Genomic DNA, 27,519 nt, shown 5'->3' on the forward strand with positions numbered 1-27,519 from the left:
GCTCATGGGCCCCACCAGACTCAGTCTGTCCTCAGGCAGCCCCCACCTGCCTGCCTCCTGACTTACAACCAGTCCAGGAGGTGGTGGCCCTGGCTCCCAGCTGCCTCTTGTAGAGCTCAGCAGGGAAGAGGCAGAATGGGGACAAACCTAGCATTAGGTGGCTGCAGTTGTCATTGGCTGTGGCTCACCCTAATGTTGGGCTCCCTGCCTTCCATTCTATAGGCTCCTTTAGCCACCAGCCACCTCTGCCATGTTAGGGCAGCGCACGTTGTCTTGTTTCATTTGTGGGGCTTTCTGGGCCAACCTCCAGCGTCACTGTGGATTGCTGTCAGGGCTGCACTTTGGCTTCGCAATGATAGCTGGGCCATGTGAGCTGAGCTCTGCCCTCTTAATCAACAGGGCTGTGTCCTCAGACACCGGCCTCTCGAGTGACAACAGCTCCAGGCTGCTGCGGGAACTGTATGTGCTAAGCCCGTCCTGGGAGGCAGCTGCTAGCAGGCTTTGGGCAAGGGGGGTAATGGCACAGAGATGGAACTGGTCCTGAAAACACATCCATTAAACAATTAAGGATAATGAAATATAATTATAGGTACTCTGAGCAAGGAGTGCAGCACGGAGTAAACCTGTCAGAGAGATAGAAGCAAACAGCAGAAGCACGATCTGTAAGTGTTATTATAGAGGATGCTTTTGCAGCCAGTGGGGGTATAGCTCAGTGGTAGAGCATTTGACTGCAGATCAAGAGGTCCCTGGTTCAAATCCAGGTGCCCCCTCTTTTCTTTTTTTGCTTTTAAAGAAAAACAAAGATTGGGTCTTAGCTAAGGGTCAACATTTACATTCCTCCCTCGGCTCCAAAGGCACATAACATTTAGAAATGCATCTTCAGGACAAAAGCACACATAACTATTTTCCACCACTCCCAAGGATTTGTAAGCCCCAGTGCAAACCAATGCCTACTATATCACTGCAGGTCCGTACCGCAGCAGGGCTGCCAACTTTCCAAGCAGTTGTTGTAGCTGTGCCTTCAACATGATGCTGTTTTTCTAGAGAATCAGCCACAGGAGGGTTTTGATTGCAGGGAGATAAACATGATCACCTGCTAATGTCTCTCTACCTGTAGCTGCTGTGAAAGCTCAGTGGCAGGGCTCAGTTTCAATTGCCAGCAACTCCACAGAGGGTTTACTGTAGATACAGAGTTTCCAACCTTGGGTCTTCCGCTGTTTGCGGACTACAACTCCCATCATCCCTAGCTAGCAGGGCCAGTGGTCAGGGATGGGATTTGTAGTCCAAAAATAGCTGGAGACCAAAGGTTGGGAAACCGTGGTTTAGAAAGACCTGTGTCTAAAACCCTGGAGAGCTGCTGCCAGTCAGTGCAGATTTAATATACAATTAAAGAAAACTTTGTTAAAATGTTCCATAGGTGGAACTTAACACCAGTTAAGCTGGACAAGATTTACAAAATGAAATCCAACCTCTGCTGGAGATGCAGCGGAGAAATAGGGACAACAATACATATGTGGTGGAGGTGTGAGGAGATTAAGAAATTTTGGATAGTAGTACATGAAGAAATGAAGATGTTGAAAATATCATTAACAAAGAAGCCAGAGGCATATCTCCTTGGACTGTTAGATGAAGAGATACCGCGCTGGGGGGGGGGGAGGGTTTATATGCAAGCACAGCCACTAGAGTAGTGATAGCTACAAAATGGAAATCACAGAATATACCTACAAAGGAGGAATGGATTTGTAAGCTAAATGAATATCTAATCTTGGCAAAATTAACTGCTATAATAAGAAATCAATCAAACCAAAAATTAAAAAAAAGAATGGAAATGCTATGAGGAATATATGGCAAAGCACTGTTCAAAAAAAGATAAGCTAATATGCCTAGACTAAAATGTGAAGTATGTGACAGAAGAGAATTCAGTAAAGAAAGAAGATAGAAATAATAAAAAAAAACTGGGGAAGATCACAGAATGCAAAGAATACTGTAATATATGTACTGGAAGGAAATCGAGGGGGGCGGAGGAAAGTAAGAGGAGAGAGAAAAGAACAAACAAGAGTGTTTGAAGATACAGAAAGAGGAGGGGGAGAGGGAAAATGGTGGTGGAATTGACAGATTTGTAATGTAATGTATTGTAATACAACAGAAAACAAATAAATAAAATGCAAAAAAGAGAAATTTTGTAAATAAACAAATAAAATGAGGAGGGCCAAAGGTTCCCCACACCTGCTCCAACAGGGTAGGACTGCCAACTTTTGAACTGGCCTCTGTCGCTCTGCCCCTTTAACAAGCAGAGGCGGTTTTAGGGCAGTGCAACCGGTTCACCTGCACTCATTGTGCAGCCAAGGAGGACACATTTTCAAAGCCCAGCAAGCTTTCTCCACATTGGAGAAAGTGGGGTGAGGGTGTCAAATTATGGGCGCCATATCACCAAGGTCTGCCCCTGTAACAAGATCTTGCTTTGCTGGTGGGAATGTTTTGTTTTCCATGGCAAAGTTATATGTGGAGGCCACACCTTCGTTGCAGGAAAAGGAGCAAGTTAGGCTATTCTTTCCCACCCCCCTCCAATGATAAGCTCACCAACAGTACAAAGCGGTCAAGCCAGTGACTCCTTCCAATTAACCACCATGGCACCAGTATCTGTGTCATTCCCTGACATTCCTTTCTCTGCCTCATCTCTGCATTCTTACCGGCCCCAGTAGACTGAAGGATGCCGGATTTATAACAGGCTTCTGCTCCTGTGCCTTTAACCGCAGTTCGTTCTGTAGACATTCGCTGGTAATAATGCCTGCCTCCATGCTGTGATGAGCTCCACCTGCTGATTTCTGCAGGTTTAGTGGCTACTAAAGGCATAGCGGCAGAGTGGGCCTGCTTTTCTAATCAGCAGGTATCCCATCCCAAATTCCACCTTAGTATTTGCTGTAGCTGAATGGAAGGCAGTGACGACTGATGATAGCAGTGTCTCAATATCAAGCTAACAAGTGGCATATGCAATTATAATGTGAATGAATCAGCATGTAAATTGCGGACATACAATGACTTTCTTGTCTCCCCCCCCCCCCGTATTTTATCTGAAGCCATTTGTGATTTGTAAATTCCTTTGTTTTTACCAGCTGCCTTGTGAGGGCTCTAAAAGGCAGGCTAGAAAAATATTAAAGAAACAAGCAAACGAATATAGTGTTGCAGAAGGGGGGGGGGCTAGTTTGGATGATGTATTCAGGTCCCCTCCATGCTTGTGTATCTGTAAGATGAGAGTCCCTAGTATAAGGAACTGCTGAAGTGGTCAAACTAGTCCCTTTGCGGAATTAATGGCTCTAGCCAAGCTAGTTAAGGACTCTTTTTACATGTCTAAAGAGTTGGTCCAGTGTGCATGTGTTGCCATAGGAACAACTAGATAGTGATGCCTCTAGAAGGAAGTTGTAGGCTTCTCTTTCTTGCCTCTCTGGACACCACTTTATCCTGGGGAAGCTGGAGAAGACACAGAGACTTGACTAACTCTGTGTGCTGAAGCCAAAATGATGGTGATGATTGGGGGGGGGGTGCTGCTGCTCCCTCAAAATCTAACAGGGCAGCAAGAACCTGTTGTGTGTGGGGGGGAGGGGTTAACACAGTGAACTCTTCCATCTTACACTCGGCTTGTATATCTATGTAAATAAAGCCATGCATCTCAAAGATACTGTGGTCTCCAGTGACCTCCATTCCAAGAAAACCAGATGTAGCATAAGCACTGGCATCCCATTCCCTGAAGCCTCTCACTGCTTGGAAAGTAGGGCGCGCAGACCAATATCAATCCCCCCACCAGACCTGAGACATTTGACAAAGGATATACTTTATTATTGAAACTGTGGGTGCGCCTTGTACTCATACGTTCTTCTTTTGGGGGTTTGGCTTTGCCTTGTTCCCCCCAAGATAAAAATAATGAATGAGCAGGATCCAAGCAGATGTCCAGGGGGCCCTTGGCTAGGGATCCTGGATTTCAATCTGGTAGCTGCTATCAGAAGTCAGAGAGTCAAAGAGGACACAGAGAAGCTCCTCAGCCTGGGAAGGAAAGCAAATAGCCATTAGACTGTTGGACTCTGACGAGGATACAGCCAAGGTTCGAAACCAACACTCAGCCATGAAGTCCCCATACATCCTTGCCTGCTGTTCAGAAAGGCAGCCCACAAGGCAATGCTCGCTTATTCAGTCCAGGGATCTTCTCCTTGAGGAAGGTGCAAAGGGCAGCAACAGGGAATGGCACTTCTCTGTGGTGGCTCCCCATTTGTGGAATGCTTTCCCCAAGGAGACATACCTGGCACCATCCCTAACTGTTTTTAGGTGCCAGGAAAAACATTGTTACCCACCCAAACCTTTGGATCTTAATTCTCTGCATATTTTGTAGTGGGGTGGGGTTGAGTTGCTCTATTATGCACATTGTTGTGAACATTCGGTTGCCCCCCATTTTTAAAATTAAATCATATAGAAAAAATATTTATATACCACTATTCATTAAAAAAAAAATCAGAGTGGTTTACAACAGTTGAACATACGCTTGTTTTTGTAAGTCACTCCTGAGTTCCTTCTGTTGTTGCTGGAAAAAGTGAACAATAATAATAATTCTATAATTATAATTACTATAATATAGGAAATTATAGTAAAGATGAGCAATGTGGACAATGTAGTTATAGACTTAACCTTCAGGCCCTTGCATTGTAAATAGGATATAATCTATCAATGTTTTCTTTTTTCTTTTCTTCTATTTCTGTTTGCTATTTCTATCATCTTTTTAAAATATATTTCTTATTCTTATCTTTTTGATATTTTTTTAGAAACTGGAATGTTGGAATTTTATTGAGTAATTGTGTAATCGTGTAATGGTGTAACTGTATAACTGTTAAAGATAAATAAAGTTTATTTTAAAAAAAGAATAATAATAATAATTCACTTTATGTGTGACACAAACAGAAAACAGCAGCTCAAGACTGGAGCAGTTGAGGCTCTCTGCTAGATGTACACACCTTTGAAAACAAGGGTTTGCTTCCCATCAAGTGTGAAGCTAACACGTACCCTGAACTGTCTAATAAATTGAGGGTTTAGAAAAGAAGAGATTAGCAATCGGAATATTCAGGTCTGGGTGCAATTGTAAGTTAGGCATCTGCCCAACCCCCAAAATAAAATAAAAAAAAAACCCTGTTCTGAGATTCTAGAAAATGCTTCATGTTGATTGGCCAGCCGAGGCTGCATATAAAGATGCACATGTACAGTTACCAAGAAACTGCATGGGCTGGATATCCAGAATTGATGGGGACAGCGTGAGATTGTATCCAAGGGAAAGCTTATGTAAGTGTGGGGGTCATTGCAGGACTTCTAACTGGCTGGGATCCTTCCAGGTGGAACCATCAACCTGCTGTTCTGAACAAGGGAGCCAAATGCTATGCGCTCTTCCTGGCCTCCTGTCACATTTCTGGTTATTTTCTTTTTTAGAACAATCCTGTTATGGCGAGGGCTGCCCTCATCTGTTTCTTTGTTCCTCTCAGTCTCAGAGTATTGGGGCAGCTTAACAACACAATGGCTCCCTTTACAGGCCACCCCTCCCAAAGAACCTGGGAACTGCCGTTTGTTATGGGAATAGGACTTTGGTGAGGGGTAAACTGCAATTCCCAGGGGGAAATCCTGTGCTTTAGATACATGGTGTGTATGCAGCCCGAAGCTGCCTCTCGGCTGAGAGGCACAACCTGATTTACAACTAGCTGACCACTGGAAGCAACCGGCGAGTCAGGCTGTGGTCCACTGAAAGCAAAATGCGCAGCACTCTTAAAAAATATGAAAAGCTTCCTGGGATTGATCTCCATCCTCTGCAGAGCACTGCAGCTGTGCCCCCAGGAGCCATTTCTATCTACAAGGATTTAAGATCTCAAATCCTGCTATTTAACCCTGCTGATATGCCTAATATATTGCACTAAGCCCTGACTCAAGGGTCTTGGCTGGCATTTCGCAAATTCATTCTGATGCGCCCAGAAGATGATCCAGTGGGCTTTCTTTCTAGAGACAATTTTCGGAGGCAGGTTCTTCTGCCAGTTCGTTCCCAGGGAAAGTGTGCTGTGATTTAAGGAGACGCAGCCATCCAACGGGAAGCAGGTAGGATGGGAAGAGGGACAGACTTTGGTCCTTTTAATGGCCAAACAATGTGTATGTATGAGTTCCTACCTATATAGATATAATGGGGGAGTGATGGGGGATGCTAAAGGACACGGCTGGAGCCATCCTCACATTATCCTCTGCTAATATCTGCGCATCACACTGCTGCCAAAGCAGTGAGCATAGGAGCACTTCAGGTTGTGCGTTGTGCATGGTCACAGCTACACCATATATTAAAAGCACACTGATTCCCCCAAAGGCAGCTCGGAACTGTAGCTCATCCCCATCAGAGTTACCCAGCACCCTTAGCAAACTACGGTTCCCAAGGTTCTTTGGAGGAAGCTATCTGCTTTAAATATGTAATGTGGGTGTGGCTTCAGTGACTGTCTGAGCAGTTCGGCATTTAAGCCTTCTTCTCAGAATGCTGGTATGGGGTAAATATCTAGTAGCAATTCTAACAATGGTAGTGATTGTAGGGTTGCCAACCTTTTTCTTAAAAAAACAACAACCCTACTCCTCTGCCCTTAAAAGCAGCCTGGCACACGGATATTTAGTAAGTGAGGCTTTTCTTTGCAGGGAGATGAGCAAAGGGAAAAGCCTCAGGGTGCACAATTTCTGTGCGCTAAGCTGCCGTCCAAGACACAGGTGCCAGAAAAATAAAAAGAAGTTGGCAACCCCATTTGAAGTAGTAGTAGTAGTATTAGCAGCAGTAGCTTTTATGGAACCAGGGTCTGTGTGTGTCCGTCTGGATGATACCTATGAGCCCCTCCCAAACCTATCTGCTGAGCCAGTCAGACCAGTTTCTTTGTAAGATTGAGCTGGCCAGTTAAGTACTTCCATTTACATATCCAAAGAGGTTTCCCTGTTGCCGTAGAGACAAAAGGGTAGTCCTTTTCCCACCTCTTCTGGCTGGATGCCACATCAACCTAGAAGGGAAAACAAGAAGCCAAGGGGGGCTGTGTGTGTGTGTGTGTGTGTGAGAGAGAGAGAGAGAGAGAGAGAGAGAGAGAGAGAGAGAGTGTTTTGGCTGATGTTGGAGCTTGCAAACGCAGGGGCTTGTTTTGCTCTGGACTGGACTCAAAGCTGCAGCTACAGGATCTCCCTGAGAATCTCTTGGCGAGGCAAGATCCCTGCCCCTGTCTTATGTACATGTTGCCTATATGTCTAAATAAAACCCTATATCCTAGGGACACCACAGTCTCCATTGACCATCATTCCAAGGGAACTGAACCCCGGGTAGGCACAAGCATTGCTGGAGTCTCTTGCTGCTCAGAGATTGGGGTGCACGTAATGGTAACAGGAAGAGGAGAAAAAGGAGTGGGGTGTCAAATCAGGGGCATAGATAAGCAAGAGGAGAGTTGCACTTGCCTGTTTTTCAGTCTTTGGATACAGAAGTTGTTTCATGCAATCTGACACAGCTTGTTTCTGACAGTGATCACTGGGAGGCGGGGGCATTTTGGAGAGAAGGAAGACCAAGGGGGGAAAGCAACTGTTAGCACATTGCAGCAGAATCTGTCAACGCCTGGAAACTGCCTAGTTCTGGGGAGGGGGCTTTATGGTTCGGCCTGCCTGTGCCTGCTGCTGAACCACGTAAGCCCTTTAAATCCAGGGTTCAACAAAGCTTTGCCTAAATGGATTTGAGAATTTAAAAATATAATCCTTCAATATACACAGTAATGACCTGTTATGTAAGACGCTCTCTAGAAATGTAGGAGAGGAGGGGGGCGGCGGGGGGGGGAAGAGGTGCTTATGGGCATTTAATAGCTCTGGAAACCCCAGCCTGGAAGCAGAGATTGCAGCCACCAGGATGAAGCTAAGCAGGTCTGAGTCTGGTCATCGTCTGGATGGGAGACCCTTTGCGTATCCCATTTATGGCATCTGAAACTCCATGGGGTAAAAGGCAAAGCAGGTGTAGCCACTACTAGTCCTACTCAGAGTAGACCCATTGAAATTGATGGACATGGCTAACAGGTTCGTTCATTTGAGTGGATCAACTCTGAGTAAAACTTAATTTACCGGTAATAAAATCCACAGGCAGATAGAAGTGAAATAATAACTTGATCGCAGCCATTTAAAGCATCATAGATTTTATTTTCTTTGGACAGGCAGACTTCCAAAGACCCTCGCAGCTGAGCTGAGAGACATCTCTGGTTTTCAGTATCCATTTTCTGACCATAATCTGAATGATGCTTATAGGTAGGGAAGCAATTGTTCTAGCCTATGCAGCATTTCTGTTATTTAAGATCGATTTGCCAATTAACCCCCAAGCCCAAAGAAAATACACCTGTTAAGAGTTAATCTATGCATCCTGCAAAGGGTGGGAGACAGACTGCTGTTAAGGAGCAAACCAACACCCTGATGACAGTGTATAGCTGTTGAACTACAACTCCCAGCATGCCTGAGTATTGGCCATGGTGGTTGTGGCTGATGGGATCTAGAGTTCAGCAACTTCTGAGAGACAGTGTGGTGGAGTGGTTAGAGTCTTGGACTAGGACCTGGGAGACCAGGGTTCAAATCCCCACTCAGCCATGAAGCTCACTAGGCTTGGACCAGTCACTGGCTTTCAAATGAACCAACCTCACAAGATTGTTGAGAGAAAAGAACGGGGGGAAGAAGAACTATGTTCAGCACTTTGAGCTCCTTGGATGGGATATAAATGTACTGAAATAAATACATTAAAAAAAAAAATCCCCACAGATTGCACTTCCCAGTAGTGTCTAGGGATATTTGAGGAATTAGATTCCTGTGAATTCCAGTGGGAACCAACCTGATTTGCACCTCCTGGGTTAATGTGCCAACCTGAATGAAACAATCCACCTGATACCACACTTCTTTGAATTCTGTGATACAGTTCTTTCAGCTCAACAGATGTACCAACATATGTTTAAAAATGAGTATTTTAGGGAAACTGATGTTTAGAAATATCTATATTGAACAATGTGGATTTAAATTTTAAAAAATGTGTGAATTTAGGGCTTCAGCCAATGTTAATCCTACATAGAGTAGATCCATTGAAATTAAGGGACATGGCTCTCTTAAGGCCAGCAATTTCAATGGGTCTACTATGAGTAAAACTCAGTTGGCTACAGCATAATTGTTGGTTTACACTAGGTTAATACAGGATGGAAATAGGCTTATGGATGAGCATTTACAAACTGATGTGGCTTGTCTAGTCTGCATTATGTTCCATGGTCTGCACTGTGTATCATTCCATGTAACTTAAGGTGGGGCAAATGGCCTCCACTGTCCCACCCCCCAGTGATGGTACTACTATTCTCTCCTCCCCACCCTTACCAGAGCCTTTTTTAAATAACAAAAGGCCAGTACTGCACCATACCCACTGATCAACACACACACACAGTTACCAACATGTAGGAGTACATAGCAGTTTGTGTGCACATTAAATGCACACTTTACCCAGGCAATGCATTTTTGTACACAGTGCTTGCCTAGAGTGCTGCCTTGCAAATGGTTCATAAGATTTATAAGCAGCTTGATTGTAATGGAACCTCAGGGCTGTTTACAAAAAGAACAAAGCAATAAAATTAATAAAAGCCAATTGAAAGGAACTACCGTATTTTTCTGTTTATAAGACGCCTCCATGTATAAGATGCCCCCTATTTTGGGGGACTCCAAATTAAGAAAACACCTCTCAGCACTACCCGTGTATAAGACGAGCCCCAATTTTAAACCTAATTTTTTGGTTAAAAAAAAAAACCCTTGTTTTATACATGGGAAAATATGGTATTTAAAAACATTTTTAAAAATTTAAATCAACAATAAGCTGAAAACTAGATTAAAACACACGTCAACATTCTACCTGCCTGGATAGGCTTGCCTAAAGAAAAATGTTTTCAGCTGCTGCCAAAAAGAATACAGTGAAGGCACCTGCCTGATGTCAATAGGCAGGGAGTTCCAAAGTGCAGCTGCTGCCATGCTAAAATATGAATTTCTTACAAATACACCTGTAGCAATGCCAGTTCCGCAGATTGGAGTGGTTGAGTGGGCATATATGGGGGAACTCGACGTTTGCCTTTAAATGTGAACTGAGTCAGATTTCTCCCACATCTCCATGTATGTCTGCCTGCCTAGGACTACTTACATCCCATGGAACAAAGGTCCATTCAACTGTTTTTGCTCCTCATCAAACCAGAAGGAGGCATTAAGGGGGTGTCACAGGCTTCTGTCCTGGGCCCAGTACTCTTTGCCATCAGTGACTTAGATCAGCCAACCTTGTGAACTCTTCCCATCAGCCCCAGCCAAAACTGCCAATGATCACAGGTGCTGGAGTCCCAAAACTCTGAAAAAGCACTCACATCGGCTCTCCCTGAGTTGGGTGAAGGGGATTTGCAGATGACAACACACACACACAAGAAGAGGGATGAGTGTTTGAAGAGGTCTTTTATTGCTTTTGTAAGCTCTCCAGAGATCTTTGCTGTTGGGCAGCATGTAAATATTGTTAATGAATACATAAACAACCACAACATGAAAAGCAGAGTCAATTTGGGAGGCTCGCAAATTAATTACCGGTATAAACAGTGTGTGTTTGTGTCCACCAGCAGCGCTTGAGGAAGGATCCTGGTTCCTGTCAAAAGTCTGCATGTGTTAAATGACTCTGACTGGTCCAGGACAAAGAGGTGTCTATCTGCACATCCCTGCCAAACCAATCTCACAAATAAAGTCCAGAAAAGGTTATTAGTCCCATGGGGTTGGAGGAACAACAACCCAGTAACCTGCCTGTCTCCCCATACATTGCTGTGTTAGTGCATATTAGCCTGTTCCAGAGAGTTAGCTATATTTATTCTCTCTCCCTTCCTTTTTAGCAAAAGCAACAGTGTCTCTTTTAACATGCTACAGTATATCCTGGCAGGATAGAATGACTAACTGCCCCAATAGCATCATGAGCACAAATCAACATGAATGCACAATAAAAAAGACACTAAATTTCTGTGGATCAGCAGGAAGGGGCCCAACTCTCTTTCATAACATAGCTAGACTGTAGGACTAAGGCAAGGCATACCCAGGTTCAAATCTCTGGACCACAGAGCTCCTTGGGTTAGTCACTGTCTATCAGCCAATATCACCTCACAGGGGATAAAATGGAGGGGAGAGGGAGAGTCTTAAGCTTCTTTGGAGGAAAGACATGATATAAAATTAGTTAATGCAGATCTCCTCCTCAACTATTAGCCAGCCCCTGCTAATATTGTGACTATATTTGTTCCCAATGGGGAGAATACCAGCTTGGGGGGGGGAGGGGGAGATGTAGGTCAGGAAAAATGTACGTGAGAGAACTGAACACCCTCTCTCCTGCTGCCGGCACCTTTGCTTTGATCAAAATCAGACACACACGCACACACACCAATTTGATTTTGAGTAGACAAAAAGAAATCCAGGAGATCTGATCGATCACAGATCTCCTGCAGCACATCTCTTCTTGCACACTGCAGTCTGCCTTTTGATGTAGACTTGGGTTGTTCTCGCCCCCCCCCCCCGCAAATGCTGAATGTGGTGATTTTCTCCAGGGAAGCTTATTGATTCAGCCGGCTGATTCTCAAAGAGAGACTTCCCTTTCGCTGAGCTCCCTGTAGCTATGCGACCAGCACGGAAAGCCTCCTGATGCGCTTCTTTCTCTATCTCTCTTTTTCTGACCTTGAGAAGAGCTTTCCCTTAGCCACTGGGTTCTGCCTCCTCTCTCAATGTACAGCCTCCAAAACCAAGAACCTTTTGATAGTGTGGACTCACATAGTGGCCCTATGTGTTTAAATAATGGGGGGGGGGAGGGTTACCTTCCTTGGCATTGCAGTTCAAAAGATAGGGGGGAGAGGGGGGGAGGGAGAGAGAGGGAGGGGAGGAGAGGAGAGAGAACAGCTTAAGATAAATCTGCATAGTCCTGCATTGCAGGGGGGTGGACTAGATGATCCTCAGGGTCCCTTCCAACTCTGCAATTCTATGATTCTATGAATAAGAGAAGTGGGATGGAAAGGGCAACTCATGTCCTCTGTGCTTAGGGTCTTCCACTGTGTCAAAGGTGGTGGTGGTGTGGGGGGGTGGACCCTCCAAGTTCCCATCAGAAAACAAAGCCTTGAGGTTGCCTGTGCTTCACCTGAGAATCTGTTAGGCCAGGAGTGGTGGGTGGAGGATGTTTTTCAGCGTGGGGGCCACATTCCCATCCGGTCAACCTTCTGGGGGCCACATGCCAAGAGGATGCAAAGAAGGGCTGGGGAGGAGCATCAAAGGCCCTCTCTGCAGCCCACCCCTTCTTCCCAGGCTTCTCCCCTCACCAGTCCTGCTCCACACCCTCCCTGAGTGACTGGAATGTGCCCTTGAATTGTGATCATGCTGCTCGCTTGGCTGAATGGCAAGTGGTGTGTGCAGAAACCTCTGGGTTTTGCATGGCTGGGATGCAGCCAATTGTTATTGGTATGGGTACCAGAATCTGTGGGTGCAAGGCACCTGTACGTCCTAGATTTAGTAATTGTGAGGATTTAGCCAATACTTGGAGTATTAAGAGAACGTGCCAGACATTGAATTTAGCAGTGTAAAAACAGGCTAAACTTGGTGTGTCCCCCCACCCCGACCAGAGAATCGCCTGGAGATAAGCCATTAAGAATTGAATACAGAGTCATGACCCATCAAGGTTGGCCATCAGCAAAGCAAAGGCTATGCCAGCCGCAAGTGGGGGACCATTAGTAAGACGAAAGACCAGTCGTTTCAGTTTAGGACTGCAGTAAGCGAACAAGGGGAAAGTGTCAGTTTTGCAAGCTTGAGATGGGGTGGGTGCAGAGCTCAAGGTGGGCTGTTTGTTTTAAGCTGCAAAATGGGTCAAACAAGATGTTTGGGGGACCCTTGGAATTTGAGGATGCTGCAATGGAAGGAACAGGCACCTCTTGGGATGTGAAGGCTCTGCACTCTCCATGTAGGCTCAGGTTGTATCTATGTATAAATAAACCATATATCATAAAGACACCACAGTCTATGCTGGGCCTCCCTGTCCAAAAGGAAACATAGACCCTGGTAAGCACGCCTGGAATCTCACACCATTTGGAGATTGGGGTGGTGTGTGAAGGTTGCCCATCAGGCAATGTGGTCCTCAGGCTGAAAAGAGTTCCCCACCTCTGCTTTAGGGACAAGGAGGAAGTGGGAGGGGCAGGGAGGGAGATAGGAATGGATTTAGGGCTTCTTCTTCCTTGGGGGCTCCTGAGAGCCTGGCAAGGATGACACTGGGCAGCCCAGGGTTGCATGAAAGGGTTGAAGACTATTTCTGCAGCAGGGTCCCTGCAGAGTCCCTGTCTCTAGCATCCTAAGAGTCACTCAGTTAGTACAGCTTTTTTAGCCACTGTATGCTCCAAAGCCTAAGCATTTAGGGAAACTGAAAACACAAGGAGAACGGTGTGTATGTTCTGTTGCGTACAATGGGACCTCAGGGAAAACACAACTCAAGCAGTCCAAATAATTTGCCCACATATATGCACAGAAAAAAATAGGTCTAGCCAAAAGGAAACACATGGAGATCTGCATTAATCATTGCAATGCATCCCTAATTACTATTATTGTATAACTGTACAATTATAAGATTATTGCATAATCTTAGAAGGGGACGTGGCTGTCAGGGAGTGGGGCTGAAACTGTCATGAAGTGACCCTGCACTTCTGAATTTTCCGCAGGGTCAGGGCAATGGGCAGAATGGGCTCCTGGAGGGGGATGTTCAGCCAAAGAAAATGAAGCAGGGATACTATTTGGGAGTAGTGATGGACGGAATGGTGTTTCTCCATTACTCACTTTTCCATTATTAGGTTCAGCTTGCTATATTTCTGCAGCAATCTGCAATTTGTTTACCAAGACAAAAATCCTCACAAAAATTAGCCAGCATTTCCCCACAATGTTTGCATGTAATTTTCCTGGCTACAATGCATTTTTTAAAGTTATTTCCCCTAATTATGCATCTTTATGCACACTCTCCCCTCATATGCACATTTTGGGGTTGGAAAACTGCATCACAAAACTCAAAGAAGTGTGAATTCTAAAGGTTAGCTGTGTTTTGGTGTGCAAAAGTTTGGGAAAGTGCAACAGAAGCAGATTCACATTAAAATGCAAAGTGAATTGAATTTCTCTCCCTCCCTAGTGGAGACTAGCTGCTTTCACCACCAGCCTCCCAGAATGGTGTTGGGCACTTTGAAAATGGCCCTAGCCATGTCAAGCAGGGACATCGCACAAGGCACTCTTATAAGGCACAGCTACAGAGTCTGGTTGAAAAAAACTGGCAACGCTGTTTACTTGTAAAGTTCTGCCGGGCATTTGTCTGCTCCCTGTTGGAGTCAGCATACTGGGCCGACTAGCTGAATCTTTCCTCTGGCCTAGTAGGCCCAGAGACAAGTGATGAGGTGAGTGAGTTAACAGGACAGTGATGTTCTTGCTTACCTGCTCAGCAGGGCATCAAAGCAAACCACTGCATTGTCTCGCTGGGCTGCAATGATCAGGCAGGTGCCCTTCAGTAACTGAGAGCACTGAAAGAGAAAAGAGAATGTGAGCTGCCTTCTACAGGCATCCAGTGAAAGCACTTTTCCAGGAGTCCAATGGGCATCTGACATCACATGCTGTGCTGGGTGGCAGTAATGCAGCCTACTCTATCCAAAAGGCACCCATTATTTACACACGGTTTTCCAGTGGGCTTCCTGTTTTCTCACCCAAACACCCAGTGGTGCACCAGAGGTACGGATGGAAGAAGAGAAGAAGAAGAAGAGTTTGGATTTGATATTCCGCTTTTCACTACCCGAAGGAGTCTCAAAGCGGCTAACATTCTCTTTTCCCTTCCTCCCCCACAACAAACACTCTGTGAGGTGAGTGGGGCTGAGAGACTTCAGAGAAGTGTGACTAGCCCAAGGTCACCCAGCAGCTGCATGTGGAGGAGAGGAGACGCGAACCCGGTTCCCCAGATTACGAGTCCACTGCTCTTAACCACTACACCACGCTGGCTTCATGTACACTGGATTCACCACACTGGATTGGTTCATGCGGGTTCTCCGCATTTCTTATTTTTCCAATCTTCAATTCACTTCTCTGATTTCTGTAGCAATTTGCCGTTTTTTTCTGCACATTGTTCCAGAAAGTGCGAATTAGGTAGGTTGACCTTTAAGTGCAAACTGAGAAGAATTCCTTCCCCCATCTCTAACCAGGAGGGACAGAAAAGGTGTTGCCTTTTGATGGATTGGCACTCGCCAGACTCCATAAAAATCAAGGGGGAAGCGGTGCCAGAAGAGCAGCCTGCTGCATGGCGAATCTGCAGTTGCCACACTTCACAATGGCAGGGAAACTTGTGCCACTGATGACCCCCTACAAGGATCTGTTTGGCAAGAGGAGAGGAGAGGAGATCCCAGAAAGCTTCCCTTTGGCTCTGATACAACCGCTCTGGCTGGAAGCATGACAGGTCCTTCCCTTCGGTGGACAAGAGTCCACCTTAGAAGGGAAAGAGGTCTGTCGTCTCCCACTAGAGCTGCCCTGTTAATGCAAGACTTCCCCCTGCCTCCCCACACCTCTGGGTTTCCACCTTTGTGGCGGAGGCCTTACTGGTGTCCTCAGGTTACAAAACCAAGTCTAATTGCTCAGTGAACGATGTAATTGCTCTCCTGCACAGATGTACCTTAAAACAGCTGCTGCTGATTAAACATTCCGCTCTTAAAAATAACTTCCATGCTAAGGCTGAAGGGAACATTTGAGGCTGTATTAACTGGAGGAATCTCACACACACACACACACCACAAAAAATATATTGTGGTCTCTTAATGTTCAGCAGCCTTCAGTTAGCAATGCATTTTAGGACACTTTGTTATTAGCACTTCTTAAATACCTATAATAACTCTTGATACAGGGATTCCTGGGGAATTAATAGCATATGTTCCAAAATAAAAACAACAACAAAACACAGCTATCCTTCAAAATCTGTGCATTTTGCAATGCAATTCTCCAACCAGTACGTACAAAAAAATAGTTTATATCATGAGTGCACAAAAAGGGAAACACATGCAAAAATGTGTATATCAGTCAAAACCACATACAAAACTGTGTTTTGGGGGAGAAATTTGCAAACAAAATGCTGGCACATTTTCATGAGGATCGTTTTAAAAGATTGCAAATTGCCGTGGCAAAGTGGAGAACTCATTTGTGAGGCCCACAAGCGGGGCAAGAGCCCTCTTCCATTTCTGCTTTTTGGCAGTAACTAATATTCAGTGGTATATTCCGTCTGACCATTGAGGCTCCAGTTAACTATTGCCTGAAGAAACCGAATGGGCCCATCAGTGTAATAAGCTGTAAATAACTAAGCAGTGCTGCTTAGATGTAAGAGGGGAGCTTTGTGGGAGAAGCTGCAGCTCGGTGTTAGAGCACATAGATTGCACCTGAAAGGTCCCAAGTTCCAGGTAGATCTGGAAAAGACTCCTGCCTGACCCTCTAGAGCAGGGGTAGGCAACCTAAGGCCCATGGGCCGGATGCGGCCCAATCACCTTCTCAATCCGGCCCATGGACGGTCCGGGAATCAGCATGTTTTTATATGAGCAGAATGTGTCCATTTTATTTAAAATGCACCTCTGGGTTATTTGTGGTGCATATGAATTCATTATTTTCATTAGTTTTTTCAAAATATTGTCCGGCCCACCACACGGTCCGAGGTCGGTGGACCGGCCCACAGCTGAAAAAGTTTGCTGACCCCTGCTCTAGAGAATGTGTGAGCCATGGTGGTTGGCATCCACTGAAAGTGGCATGGCAGAAGGCAGGGAGCCTAACAGTAAGTGGCACCGGAGCCAATGGCAGGCAGAGTCCACTCATTCTATGTTTCCCCCCATCCTCCTTGCTGAGATCTGCAAGGACAACACAGAGGCCAAGGAGGAGGAAGCTGACAGGCAAAGTCACCCTCCTGGACCAGTTGTAAGAGAGGCTGGTGGGACAGAGCCCCATTTGCCCTGATGGGCACTGGCTATAAGGCAGGGGTCCTCAAACTTTTTCAGTCCACTGTCCCTCAGACCTTGTGCGGGGCCAGATTATATGTTTTTTGGGGGTGGGGGGGATGAATGCGGGACGATGAGCGTCGTGCGAAAGGGCTCTGGAGAGGGGCTGGCACCAACAAAGCCCAGCCCTATTCCTCCTCTAGGCAGGGCGGGGAGAAGCCAGGAGGAGGGAGGGAGGAGGTGCCACCACTGCCATGTGAGGGAGAGGGAGGGAGAGCGAAAGAACGTGTGTGCTGGCGATCCACACAGCGATTCCCAGACCGCCCGTGGGCCGGACTTAGAAGGCAGTTGGGCCTGATCTGGCCCGTAGACCTTAGTTTGCCAACCCATGCTATAAGGGATCTGCATCCCCATGGATTTTGCTGATCTCCAGTTCCCACTAGCCCCAGCCAGCAAGGCCAATGGTCACAGATGATGGGAGCTGTGGTCCAACACTAAAGGCAGGGTTTTTCTGTCAGTCTGTGTGAAGACTGGAGCGATGATCGGACACAGTATCAGGGCCCTTCCTATGAGTTGGCCTACCATGACGGGTGCCTCCCTGTCGGTCGCACTCAGGACTGCAGAGATGAAGCAGGCCCGCGGTTTGTCCATGGTGGTGAGTCGTGCCCCCGTCACCAGGAAGCCTTGGCCAATCAGTCGCTCCAGCAGGACCAGGTAGGGCGGGGGGCTCACCTTCCACAGGGATGCCTCTGGAAGGATCAGGCAGGTGGCTTGGCAGAGCACAGAAAGCTGAGAGCACTCTGGAAGTGAAAGGAGGGGAACTATCAAATATCTAACTGATCTCTTCGTGAGCTCCAGCCGTTCGAACCCTATCACATACTAAATGCATTATTTTTCTTGTCCAATTTACCATTGTATCCGAGAAAGACCGATATCTATCCAGCTGCATGCATATATATATATTCCCAAAATCAAATACTCAGTTAACTCAATTTTCAATTTGGAATGTTCCACATTTCCATTAAATGCTACATCTGCTCATATATCTGCAGGAGAGGGGATTGAACCAAATCCAAAGGACATCAAGCTCTTGGGTGTGCAATCTCTCCCTCTAGTGGCCAAGCCTGATTCAGAGCAGAAAAATGCACCCTGTTTACCAGCAAGCAGCACCAGTTTCCCCTGAAGAATCCTGTTCTGGAAAGGATCTGACAGCTGCTATGCCACTGCCATTCCATTTACTGCACAGTAGTACTCAAGAGCCTGAAAAGAGGCAGTACCGGGGCAAAGTAGGGCTAATTTATGTGAGGCACTCAAATGGGAGAGCAAAGATTTCATTACATGTTCAGCAGAACTAAATGGCGGATATGAGGTGGGTGATGGGGGGCATCCATTTCTCATGGATAAGCATTCAGGTGTGCAGCCCCCTCTGCCTGCTGCCCAATGTGAATCCAGGAACAGCTCTGCCACTCAGTTCCACTACAGCAGGGGTTCTCAAAGTAGCACCCATGGGCACCATGGTGCCATTGAGGTCTTCCCTGCCATGCACTAAGCCTCTCAGCACCTGCACACCCACTCCCTGCCACCTTGATTGTGAGTTAGTGAGGGTGGTTATTAACTTCCACCCTCGAAAAGTACATAGAGCCGAAGGAGGAAGTTGGAAGAGTGAACCTCTCTCCCACTTCCTCACTATAGCTCTATGTGCTTTTCAAGGTTATGTTTATTCTGCTGGGTATGACTTTTACACCAAATGGGTGTCTCTGTCTGTCTGTCTGTCTGTCTCTTCACTTTGGACTCTCTGTGGGGGCTCATGGGGGTGTGTGTGGACTCACTCAGATCCATGGACTTTAAAAAGTGGGTGACCTCCATACTATAATTGGTGGGGTGGGCAGAGTGAGATAGACAGATCTAACCTGTGAGCTACAAAGGACAGAGTTGGGGGAAATGGGCACATTGCAAGATCACCCGAAAGTGACCAATTGTAAGGCCCAAATGCAAGGAGCTGCTCTGGGGAGTTTAGACATTTTTATTAACAATCTGAGTGCTGTGATCAGGAATCCATCAAGCATCCATGTATTTTTAAGTAAAGAGGGGTGGGGGGACCCCACACTTATTAACAGACTCCCAACTCCTGGTACTTGATGGGCTCAGCATTCAGTGAGTTAAAGGCCTAAACTACACCCCCTCCCCCATTCTAAGCAGCAATTCTCATTCTCTAGATATCAATACCAACTCTAGGCTGCCTCTGGTTTTTTGTTTTTGTTTTGTTTTTATCTTGCTACCCAATTAATCAATAGCCATTTTAGGCTCGTATAATGAGGAGGGAATTGTACATTTCCTTACCTAGAGTCTGTGACTGCTCAGGGCCCGGTAAATTGAGCTGCCTTCTCGCTTCTCTTTTCACAAGCCTGTACTGTTTGTCGATCTCAAGGCAGGCTGTGGGGTCAGGCGCAACAGTGCAAATCTGCAGGGGAGGTGGAAGAGAGAGATAGCAACACACATCACATGAGCCAGCATTGCCGGGAGACAAATAAACACTGGTAGAAGGAGTCAAAAGGGCTTGCCCACAACTCTGCTAGAAATCCATGCATCATCTGCCAGCCTGCAAAAGCCACAGGAGTGATGAGAGGGTTCGTTGTCCCTGATTTTCTTGGGGTTTGATCCTGCACTGCCTGGCAAAGCACCTGCCCAGCACTCCATAAAGTTCACCTGTCAATATATATTGGGATTCCATATTCTTTGTTACTGCAGTACATAATAAAAAGTTGATTTCCCTCTTAACGCCAACCTTGCACCGTTTGCCTTTTTAAGGCTACACAAGCACACACTGAATAACATGCGTCTATTTTTCACATTTTTAAGAGACAACTGGGGGGTTGGGGGAACAGCAAAACCAATCCAGGTGTTGAAAGGAAGAACTATGTGACGCAATACAAATGCGGGATAATAGGCACTCATGACAGTCAACCCAAAAGGCACCCAGATATCAACCCTGGCCAATGGCCATGCTTCTGGGACTAACTTTGTGTCGTCCTCGTCCCCACAAGTATAGATACAGATCAAAGCACTAGAGAAGTCTGAAAAACTGTTTGATCAGGGACTGTGGAGGGAGAGAATAATGAATGTGTAAACACGAGCCCAGGTGGACCCAGGTGGCGCTGTGGGTTAAACCACAGAGTCTAGGGCTTGCCGATCAGAAGGTCAGCGGTTCGAATCCCTGCGACGGGGTGAGCTCCTGTTGTTCGGTCCCAGCTCCTGCCCACCTAGCAGTTCGAAAGCACGCAGTGCAAGTAGATAAATAGGTACCGCTCTGGCAGGAAGCTAAACGCCGTTTCTGGATCCTTACTGCATGATGCAATTGCTCTCGGAATGGCTCCCCATGTGGCCAGTCCCTCCCCCTGGGCTGTATTACCCGGTATCTATGTGCATGCCCCCTGCAGTGCAGACACCCATGTGTATGACAGGAGCTGAAGCCAATAATTGCACGTCAAAGTGCAAGTAGATAAATAGGGACCGCTCCGGCGGGAAGGTAAACGGTGTTTCCGTGCGCTGCTCTGGTTCGCCAGAAAGCGGCTTTGTCATGCTGGCCACATGACCCGGAAGCTGTCTGCGGACAAACGCCGGCTCCCTTGGCCTATAGAGCGAGATGAGCGCCGCAACCCCAGAGTCGGACATGACTGGACCTAATGGTCAGGGGTCCCTTTACCTTTACCTTTAAACCACGGGCAATGATAATTCTACACCATACCTCCTGGTGTCTGAGCAGTTGTCTTGGTACACAACCTAAATTTCATACTCCATTATCTGTGCGTGTGCATGCTATGAAATCTGTTGGCTTTCAGCAAAGAAACAAGGAATCTACAAAGCACATACCTGGCCAGCGAATTTCATTAACAGTGTAGATTCCTGGGTCTTTGGCACATTGCTGAAAGCCTCTAAGGGAGGTTCACACAAACACCCTCTTGTGTTGAAAGATGTGGAACAGACACAAGTGGGTTGTGGGTTCGTGCTGCCTGGCTGTGCCCTCGCCATGCCTGCATTGCTGGGTATTTCGGCTGCCATGTGTCTAGAGCTGTAAACACATAGGAGCTTCTCCACATCCTGGGGGGTCCTGGGTCAGTCAGAGTCCCGCCATCATGACTGGAAGGGTACAGAGCTGCCTCATGCTAAGGAAGACCATTGGTCCATCGGGCACATTGTCATCTGCACTGAATGGCAGTGGGTCTCCAGGATTCCAGATGGGATTCATTCACACCCCCACCCCACCCCACCTAGAGATGCCAGATATTGAACCTGGGATCAATCCCAAACCTGCATGAAATGCAGACACTCTGCCACTGAGCTATGGCCCTCACTTTTGTGTGTACATCTATACACACAGAGGGCTCCTTCACGCAGTTGCTGCATGCCACCCAGAATGCACGTCAACGTCGGGGGGCTGAGCAGGTTGCCCAAGAGGGTTTGTCTGAAAACTCCCTGCCTGCAGAATCCATGGAAATAACTCAGGCTTTGCCAACCTAGTGCAATCCAGATGTTGTGGGCCATAACATCAGGAGAGCACCAGGTTGGCAAAGGCTGGAGTGGATGGTAACCTTCGGTTAGCTGTGTTTGGAAGGCGTGTTTGGATGAGGCTGTGGGAATGGAAAAGATAACAGATGCAAAAGAGGGCAAAAGAGAGAAATCAGATAGGCGAGAGCTCCAGCTATCACGGATGAACATCAGGAATGAGGAGGGTCCTACCTCCTGTCCGTCCAGAGACGGGTGCCCAGCCACACACAGCCCTTCTGGAAAGAACAGCTTCACATCCCGCACAGCAACCCAATAAGATGTGGAGCCTAAGAGAGATAAATACAAAGAGATGATTCTATCAGCCCATGAATTAAACATTGTCTCTGTTCCTGCTCCTCTCTCGGGATGATTGATGGCACACAGATTCCTGGAGAAATTGCTTTAAAGGGCAGCTGTTATACACTGTAACAGCAAACATTTAAACCTATTACGCCGAGAACAGTTTCATTGTCTCCTTGCTATTTTGACTTCACTCTATTGTGACTCGGCTTGTTCTCCACACCAACACAATGTCACCATTTTCTTCCTCTTTGCAGCCAAGAAATAAAGTGTTGGAAAACTCAGAGCAGGGCAGCCAGCGAAGCTGCTGCAGATACCTGGCAGGGGGGGGGAGCCTGCTGAATGCGGCGGAGTTATCAGGAAATGAAATCATTTTGGCGCCTCGGTCCAACATAATAACACTATCTTTAGTTCTTTTCGCCATCTGTAAATAGGAAGGCCTGGATATATATTTTTTTCATGCCAGTAGCAGTGGAATGAAACTCAGTAGGACTAAGGCAAACAACAACCTCTTTATATGTCCCCAGGGTCAGAAGGCTTCCCTACACATTCAGGGAAAGTATATGTGGTAGTATACACCTGCTGGCACAACAGCACTTTGAAATGCAGGTGGGAAGATGGCTTACTTGAGGACTGTTCCACATGGGAATTTCCCTACCTGCGGAAAGCTAGCATGTCAGGGAGAAAGTAGCCTAATTTTCTCCCTGATGTACTAGCTTTCCATGTGCAGGGATAGTATAATCACCATAATCATCATCATGGGGAAGGGCCATGGCTTACAGGGAGAGCATTTCCTCTGCATGTAAAAGGTCCCTGGTCCAATCCCTGGTATCTCTAGGTAGGGCAAGGAGTGCCTCTCATCTGAAAGCCTGGAGAGCTGCTGCCAGTCAGTGTAGTCAGTGTTAAGCTAGATGGACTAATGGTCTGACTTGGTGTGTTTCCTTTGCTCCTATCGTCATCATAAACATGCTATTCCCACAGCCTAACCTACCTCACAGGGTTGTTCCAGGGGCAGACCTTGGTAATATGGTGCCCTGTACAAGGCCAAAACTTTATGACCTCCCTGCCCAAAGCTGCCTTCCCAATGCTGGCTAAGCAAGACGCCGGGTTTTGGGGAGGAGGCCGCAGGTTCTGGCAGGGGACGAGAGCCCTCCCACCTCCTCCCCAAAGCTGGGCAAGCGCTAACTAGGCTTTGGGAAGGAGGAAGGTGGACTCTAGGACCCTGACAAGACCATCACACTTCCTTCCCAAAGCCCAACACTTACTAGGATTAGGGAAGGAGGCAGGAAGACGCCCCCTTGGACCCTGTGCCTCCTGGTTTTTGTGAGGATAAGGTGGGGAGCGGGAGAACCACAGAGGCCATCTTCAGCTCGTTGGATGAAAGGTGAGCTATAAATATAACAACTTACTACAGCAACACTCTTCCTATTGGAGCTCAAGGTGATGGCATACATTGCTTCCTCCAATTTATCTACCGAAACAACCCTGTGAGGCTAGTTAGGTTGAGAGACAGTGACTGACTTGAGGTCAACCTGTGAGCTCCATGGCTGGAGAGGAATTTGAACCCGGGTCTCCAAGGTCCTAGCTAGACACCCTCACTACTATACCACACTGCCTCTCTCCAACGTCTTCTCTGTGAACATGGAGACTGAGCAGGAAAAACCACCCTTTAATCTGACCCACTTCCACTGCTGACAATGCACAAGCTTCTGTCTCCGTAGAGCACAGCTCTAGGCGGAAATGGTGTGCCTGAATGAAAGCTCTGTGGAGCTGAAAATGGGAGCTGTCACCCTTAGTAGCAGGACTCTGCAGAGGCCGTGTGTCCCTTAGCAACAGATCTGGGTGAGGAGGAGCCTTGCCATCTCTGCCCGGAGAATTGTTCCACGGAAATAGGCTTCCACTTTACTTATTTGGGGGTGGAGATGCTTTTTACCTAAGGGAGACGATTCTAAGCTGTTCCTGTAATATGAGACCACATCACTCTGACACCCACAATGTCAAGGAACCATTTTGGACAGCACTTGCTTCTAAACCCTATGCACACTTACTCTGGAATAGGCCCCAATGAATTCAATGAGACTTACTTCGGAGTAGGGATGTCAGAGAATTCCCACCAAAATGGGAGTAGAAATTGCCAAAGTTTGTTTAAGTATCCCACGTCTGGAGCAGAAATGAATCTAGCGAATACGATGGGTATTTGCTGTTTGTTTTAGTCCACAAATGACGCACAGTTGATTACTTGTTCCCATTTGCATTACATTTCCTTTGTACATTTCCTTTGTATAAGTGTGTGAAATAACATAATAATAACACAATTAATTGTATAAAATTCTGCCACAGCAGACAGTGAGACAAATTATGTGGTTTAGTTAGAAGCTGAACTGCAGCAGAAGGGAAACAGCGCTGCATGTGATAAACACAGGTCGGAACAGAAACCAATTCCTTCTTACATCTAAATATCTAGAATCTTTCCATAAAAAACTACTTATTTCAAGTGGGAACCTTCTGAGCGATCCTAAACAGACAGACTCACCATAAAACCCATTATGGATTAAGCTGTGGCCGTACTGAGCTCTCCAAAAGAACTGATTAGCTGCTTGAGCCTCCTTGGGGTCTTCAGGGCCTAGCAAGTCCAGGAGCTTCTTCACCGCATTTTGTCGCTGAAGGCAGAGGACCAAGGAGGAACCTGAAGTTAGGTAGCTGGAGTGAGCCTCCAAGGCAGCAGGGTCCTGGGCAGAAAAGAAAAGAGAGGCTTATAGAAGCTTTGCATCCTGGACAGAAATAGGATCCGCTAAACTAAGCAAACATGCAATAGCTAGCTAGCTAAAGCCTAGCACACAGTTCCATGGCAGTGAGTGACAGGAAAGAAAGGAGGTTTAGAAAAAGAATATTTTATACCCAGTTAGACATATGGAGGGAGGCTGGAGTCAATCGAGTCATGGGATAGGCAAATCTGTCAATTTCAGTTTCTCTTATGTCTTCCTTTTTCCAATCTCAGCTTCAGTTCTCTGCAATTTCCACATCTGTTTGCTTTTTTCTTTTTTGAAAAAACAAGGTTTCTCATGAAACTTCTTCAGAATTGTGTGCAAATTTCTCCTAATATCTGTGCATGCAACTTTACTGATAATAGCAGGATGCAAACTCTGTTTCCATACTGGCACGTTCTCCTCAGCTTGCATTCTCTCAGGGGCATAGCTTTCAACCTCCCTGCTGTTTCCCAATGCTATAATAAAGGAATTTCCCGCAAAAAAGGGAAAGGTTGACAGCTATGCTCAGGGCTGCTGACCCACCCAGCAGCCTGGCCATAACATGCAAAGCAGGCAGATTTAATAAGGTGTGTCCTTTCTTTCTGGTGCCACATCTTCCATGCGCAGCCAGCCAATGGCAAGTCCCACAAGCCAGTGTCATACTCTGCCTGCCAAGAAGCTTGAACCAATGTGCTTTGGCAATTTCCTGCTTTGTCAAGAGCTAACAAGGGAGCTGCCTCTACATCCTAGAGTCAGTTCCCACCCGGTCTGTCTACCTGCTCAGCTGCAATGAGCACAGGGCAGACAAAATACGAGTTATCCTTCGCACGGTGCATAGTTAAATGATGGAATTCACTTCTGCAAAAGGCAGTGATGGCTACAGGCTCTTATGATCTCATGTAGCCCTCTGCACTGCCAATTCTTGGAACAAAGGAGGCTGGAGCTCCAGAACAAGGGGCTGCCAGGGCTAGGATCGGGGTGTGGAGCCCCTAGCTCTCTGCCTGTTCCTGCATAATATGTGGCTTGTTGTGTTTAAGGGTGCTCCTCACCACCTGGGTCTAGCGGCCTGGGAGACATTTCATGGGAAGGACCATAGCTAAATGGCAGAGCACATGCATTGCATGAAGAAGGTCCCAGGTTCTGTCTCTGGCACCTTCAGTGAGAAAAGGCCCAGGTGGCAATGAACCACCAGGGATGCAGGGGAGAACTGTGAAGGTAAAGGAGTTGCTCTTTCCTACAGGAAGAGGCTCTATTCTGATAGGGATTCTGGCCACATCCACACCACCCACTCTTATACCACTTAAACAGTCATGGCTTCCCTCCAAAAAAAAACACCCTAGGAATTGTAGTTAAGGGTGCTGAGACTTGTTAGAAGACTCCTCACAGAGTTATGATTACCAACACACTTAGCAAACTATTTATTTGGGATAAGCTATGACTGTTGAAGTGGTGTAAGAGTACTTTGCATGTATAATGTAACCTCTGCTTAGGCAACAATAAGCCTTCCACACCCCTGGCTCGTTCTGACTCTTGGCTTGACCAGGATTGACCAGTGCTATCATGTCAATGACAGCTGATGTACCCAAATTCTGATATCTAGACAAGCCACACCCTCTGGCTCTGCTCACCTTTCTCTATCCCTTGACTCTGCCCATAGGCATTTCTTCCCCTGTGATGAAACCAATGCTCAAATCTCATTTCTGACCCACCAGTGCCCCCAACTCTTAGCAAGTCAGCCCCATAGGCAAGCAGTGCTTTTCATCTATAGAATATCAATCTTAAGATTTCAATCAGTTTCAGAAACTCAAATGCTTCATAAATGATTCAGCATCAGCATCATACATTCTTGTAATACTAGATCTCTAATTTAGTGGTTTGGGACTCACAGAGAGTCGTACATAAAGATTAAAGATACATAAAGATTAAAGACTCCCTAAGAAGATGCAAGAGCCTTCCTTGGCTTGAGAGGGGAGATACTCCAATGTGAACGACGCCATAAAGTGTACATAAATGTTTTAGGTGGTGTGACGATATCAAAAAAGAAACCGAGGAAGAGATGCTGCAATTCTTGGGAGGCTGAACTAATTTGAAGGCCACAACTTATTGCATTAAGATTTGTGTACCTCATGACCTTCTCTCATAGCCTAGGAACATACAAAGGTGCCTTATATTGCGTCAGATGCTCTACCGCTGAGCTGTGGCCCTTTCCCCAAAACATAGGAAGCTGCCTTCTATCGAGCCGGACCATTGACACACCTAGCTCAGTACTGTCTGCACTGACTGGCAGTGGCTCTCCAGGATTTCAGAAAGGGGACGATCTCAGCCCTACCTTGAGATGGGAGGGATTGAACCTGGGACCTTCTGAATAATCTACAACCGCAGCCTTTCCCCATTGGAAAGTTTCATTCTCAACCCAGGGAACCTACGAAGCTGCCTTATACTGAATCAGTCTGTTGGTCTCTCTAGTTCGAGAGGGTCTACAGTGCCTGGCAGACTCTCCAAGTTCTACCTGAAGAGGCTGGTGATCCAACCTGGGTTTTTCAGCTTGCAAGGCAGGTGCTTTACCACTGGGATACATCCCTTCACTCTACAGAGTCAGACCATTGGCCTGTTTGGATCATTATTGTTTGCAGTGATGGGCAGTAGGTCTCTAGGGTTTCAGGCAGGGGACATTCCCAGCCCTAGATGGAGATGCTAGGGATCGAAGCAGATACTCTACCACTGAGCTATATCAAGAATATGAAAGATCTCTGTCGGATGACTGTGATAACCTGCTTCCTCACGATTCATAGCCGATTGCTGATGATAAAGAAAACCGAACCATTTTAAAAATTCTACTTATTGATAGCTTGCATGAGTCACTTTTCCACCAG

At 46.5% G+C, this 27,519-nt stretch overlaps 1 protein-coding gene and 1 non-coding gene across 2 annotated transcripts in view; one reads left to right on the forward strand and one right to left on the reverse strand.

The window, feature by feature from the left end:
• Positions 1-698: 698 nt before the first annotated feature.
• Positions 699-770, forward strand: TRNAC-GCA. Its single transcript has one exon. It is a non-coding gene; the product is annotated as a tRNA-Cys (tRNA).
• A 3,044-nt stretch (positions 771-3,814) lies between these two features.
• The window catches only part of LOC117057001, a 29,104-nt gene continuing 5,399 nt past the window's right edge, over positions 3,815-27,519 (reverse strand). The window contains exons 3-9 of the mRNA XM_033167715.1: positions 24,433-24,628; positions 21,792-21,886; positions 19,395-19,515; positions 17,637-17,854; positions 14,536-14,621; positions 7,486-7,555; positions 3,815-4,038 (exon numbers count right to left, since the gene is read on the reverse strand). Of these exons, the coding sequence (XP_033023606.1) occupies positions 3,961-4,038; positions 7,486-7,555; positions 14,536-14,621; positions 17,637-17,854; positions 19,395-19,515; positions 21,792-21,886; positions 24,433-24,628 (864 nt within the window). The 3' untranslated portion in view covers positions 3,815-3,960. The remainder of the gene's footprint in view (positions 4,039-7,485; positions 7,556-14,535; positions 14,622-17,636; positions 17,855-19,394; positions 19,516-21,791; positions 21,887-24,432; positions 24,629-27,519) is intronic.

This window comes from Lacerta agilis, chromosome 13 (assembly GCF_009819535.1).
Source record: "Lacerta agilis isolate rLacAgi1 chromosome 13, rLacAgi1.pri, whole genome shotgun sequence".
Classification (NCBI taxonomy): Eukaryota; Metazoa; Chordata; class Lepidosauria; order Squamata; family Lacertidae; genus Lacerta; species Lacerta agilis.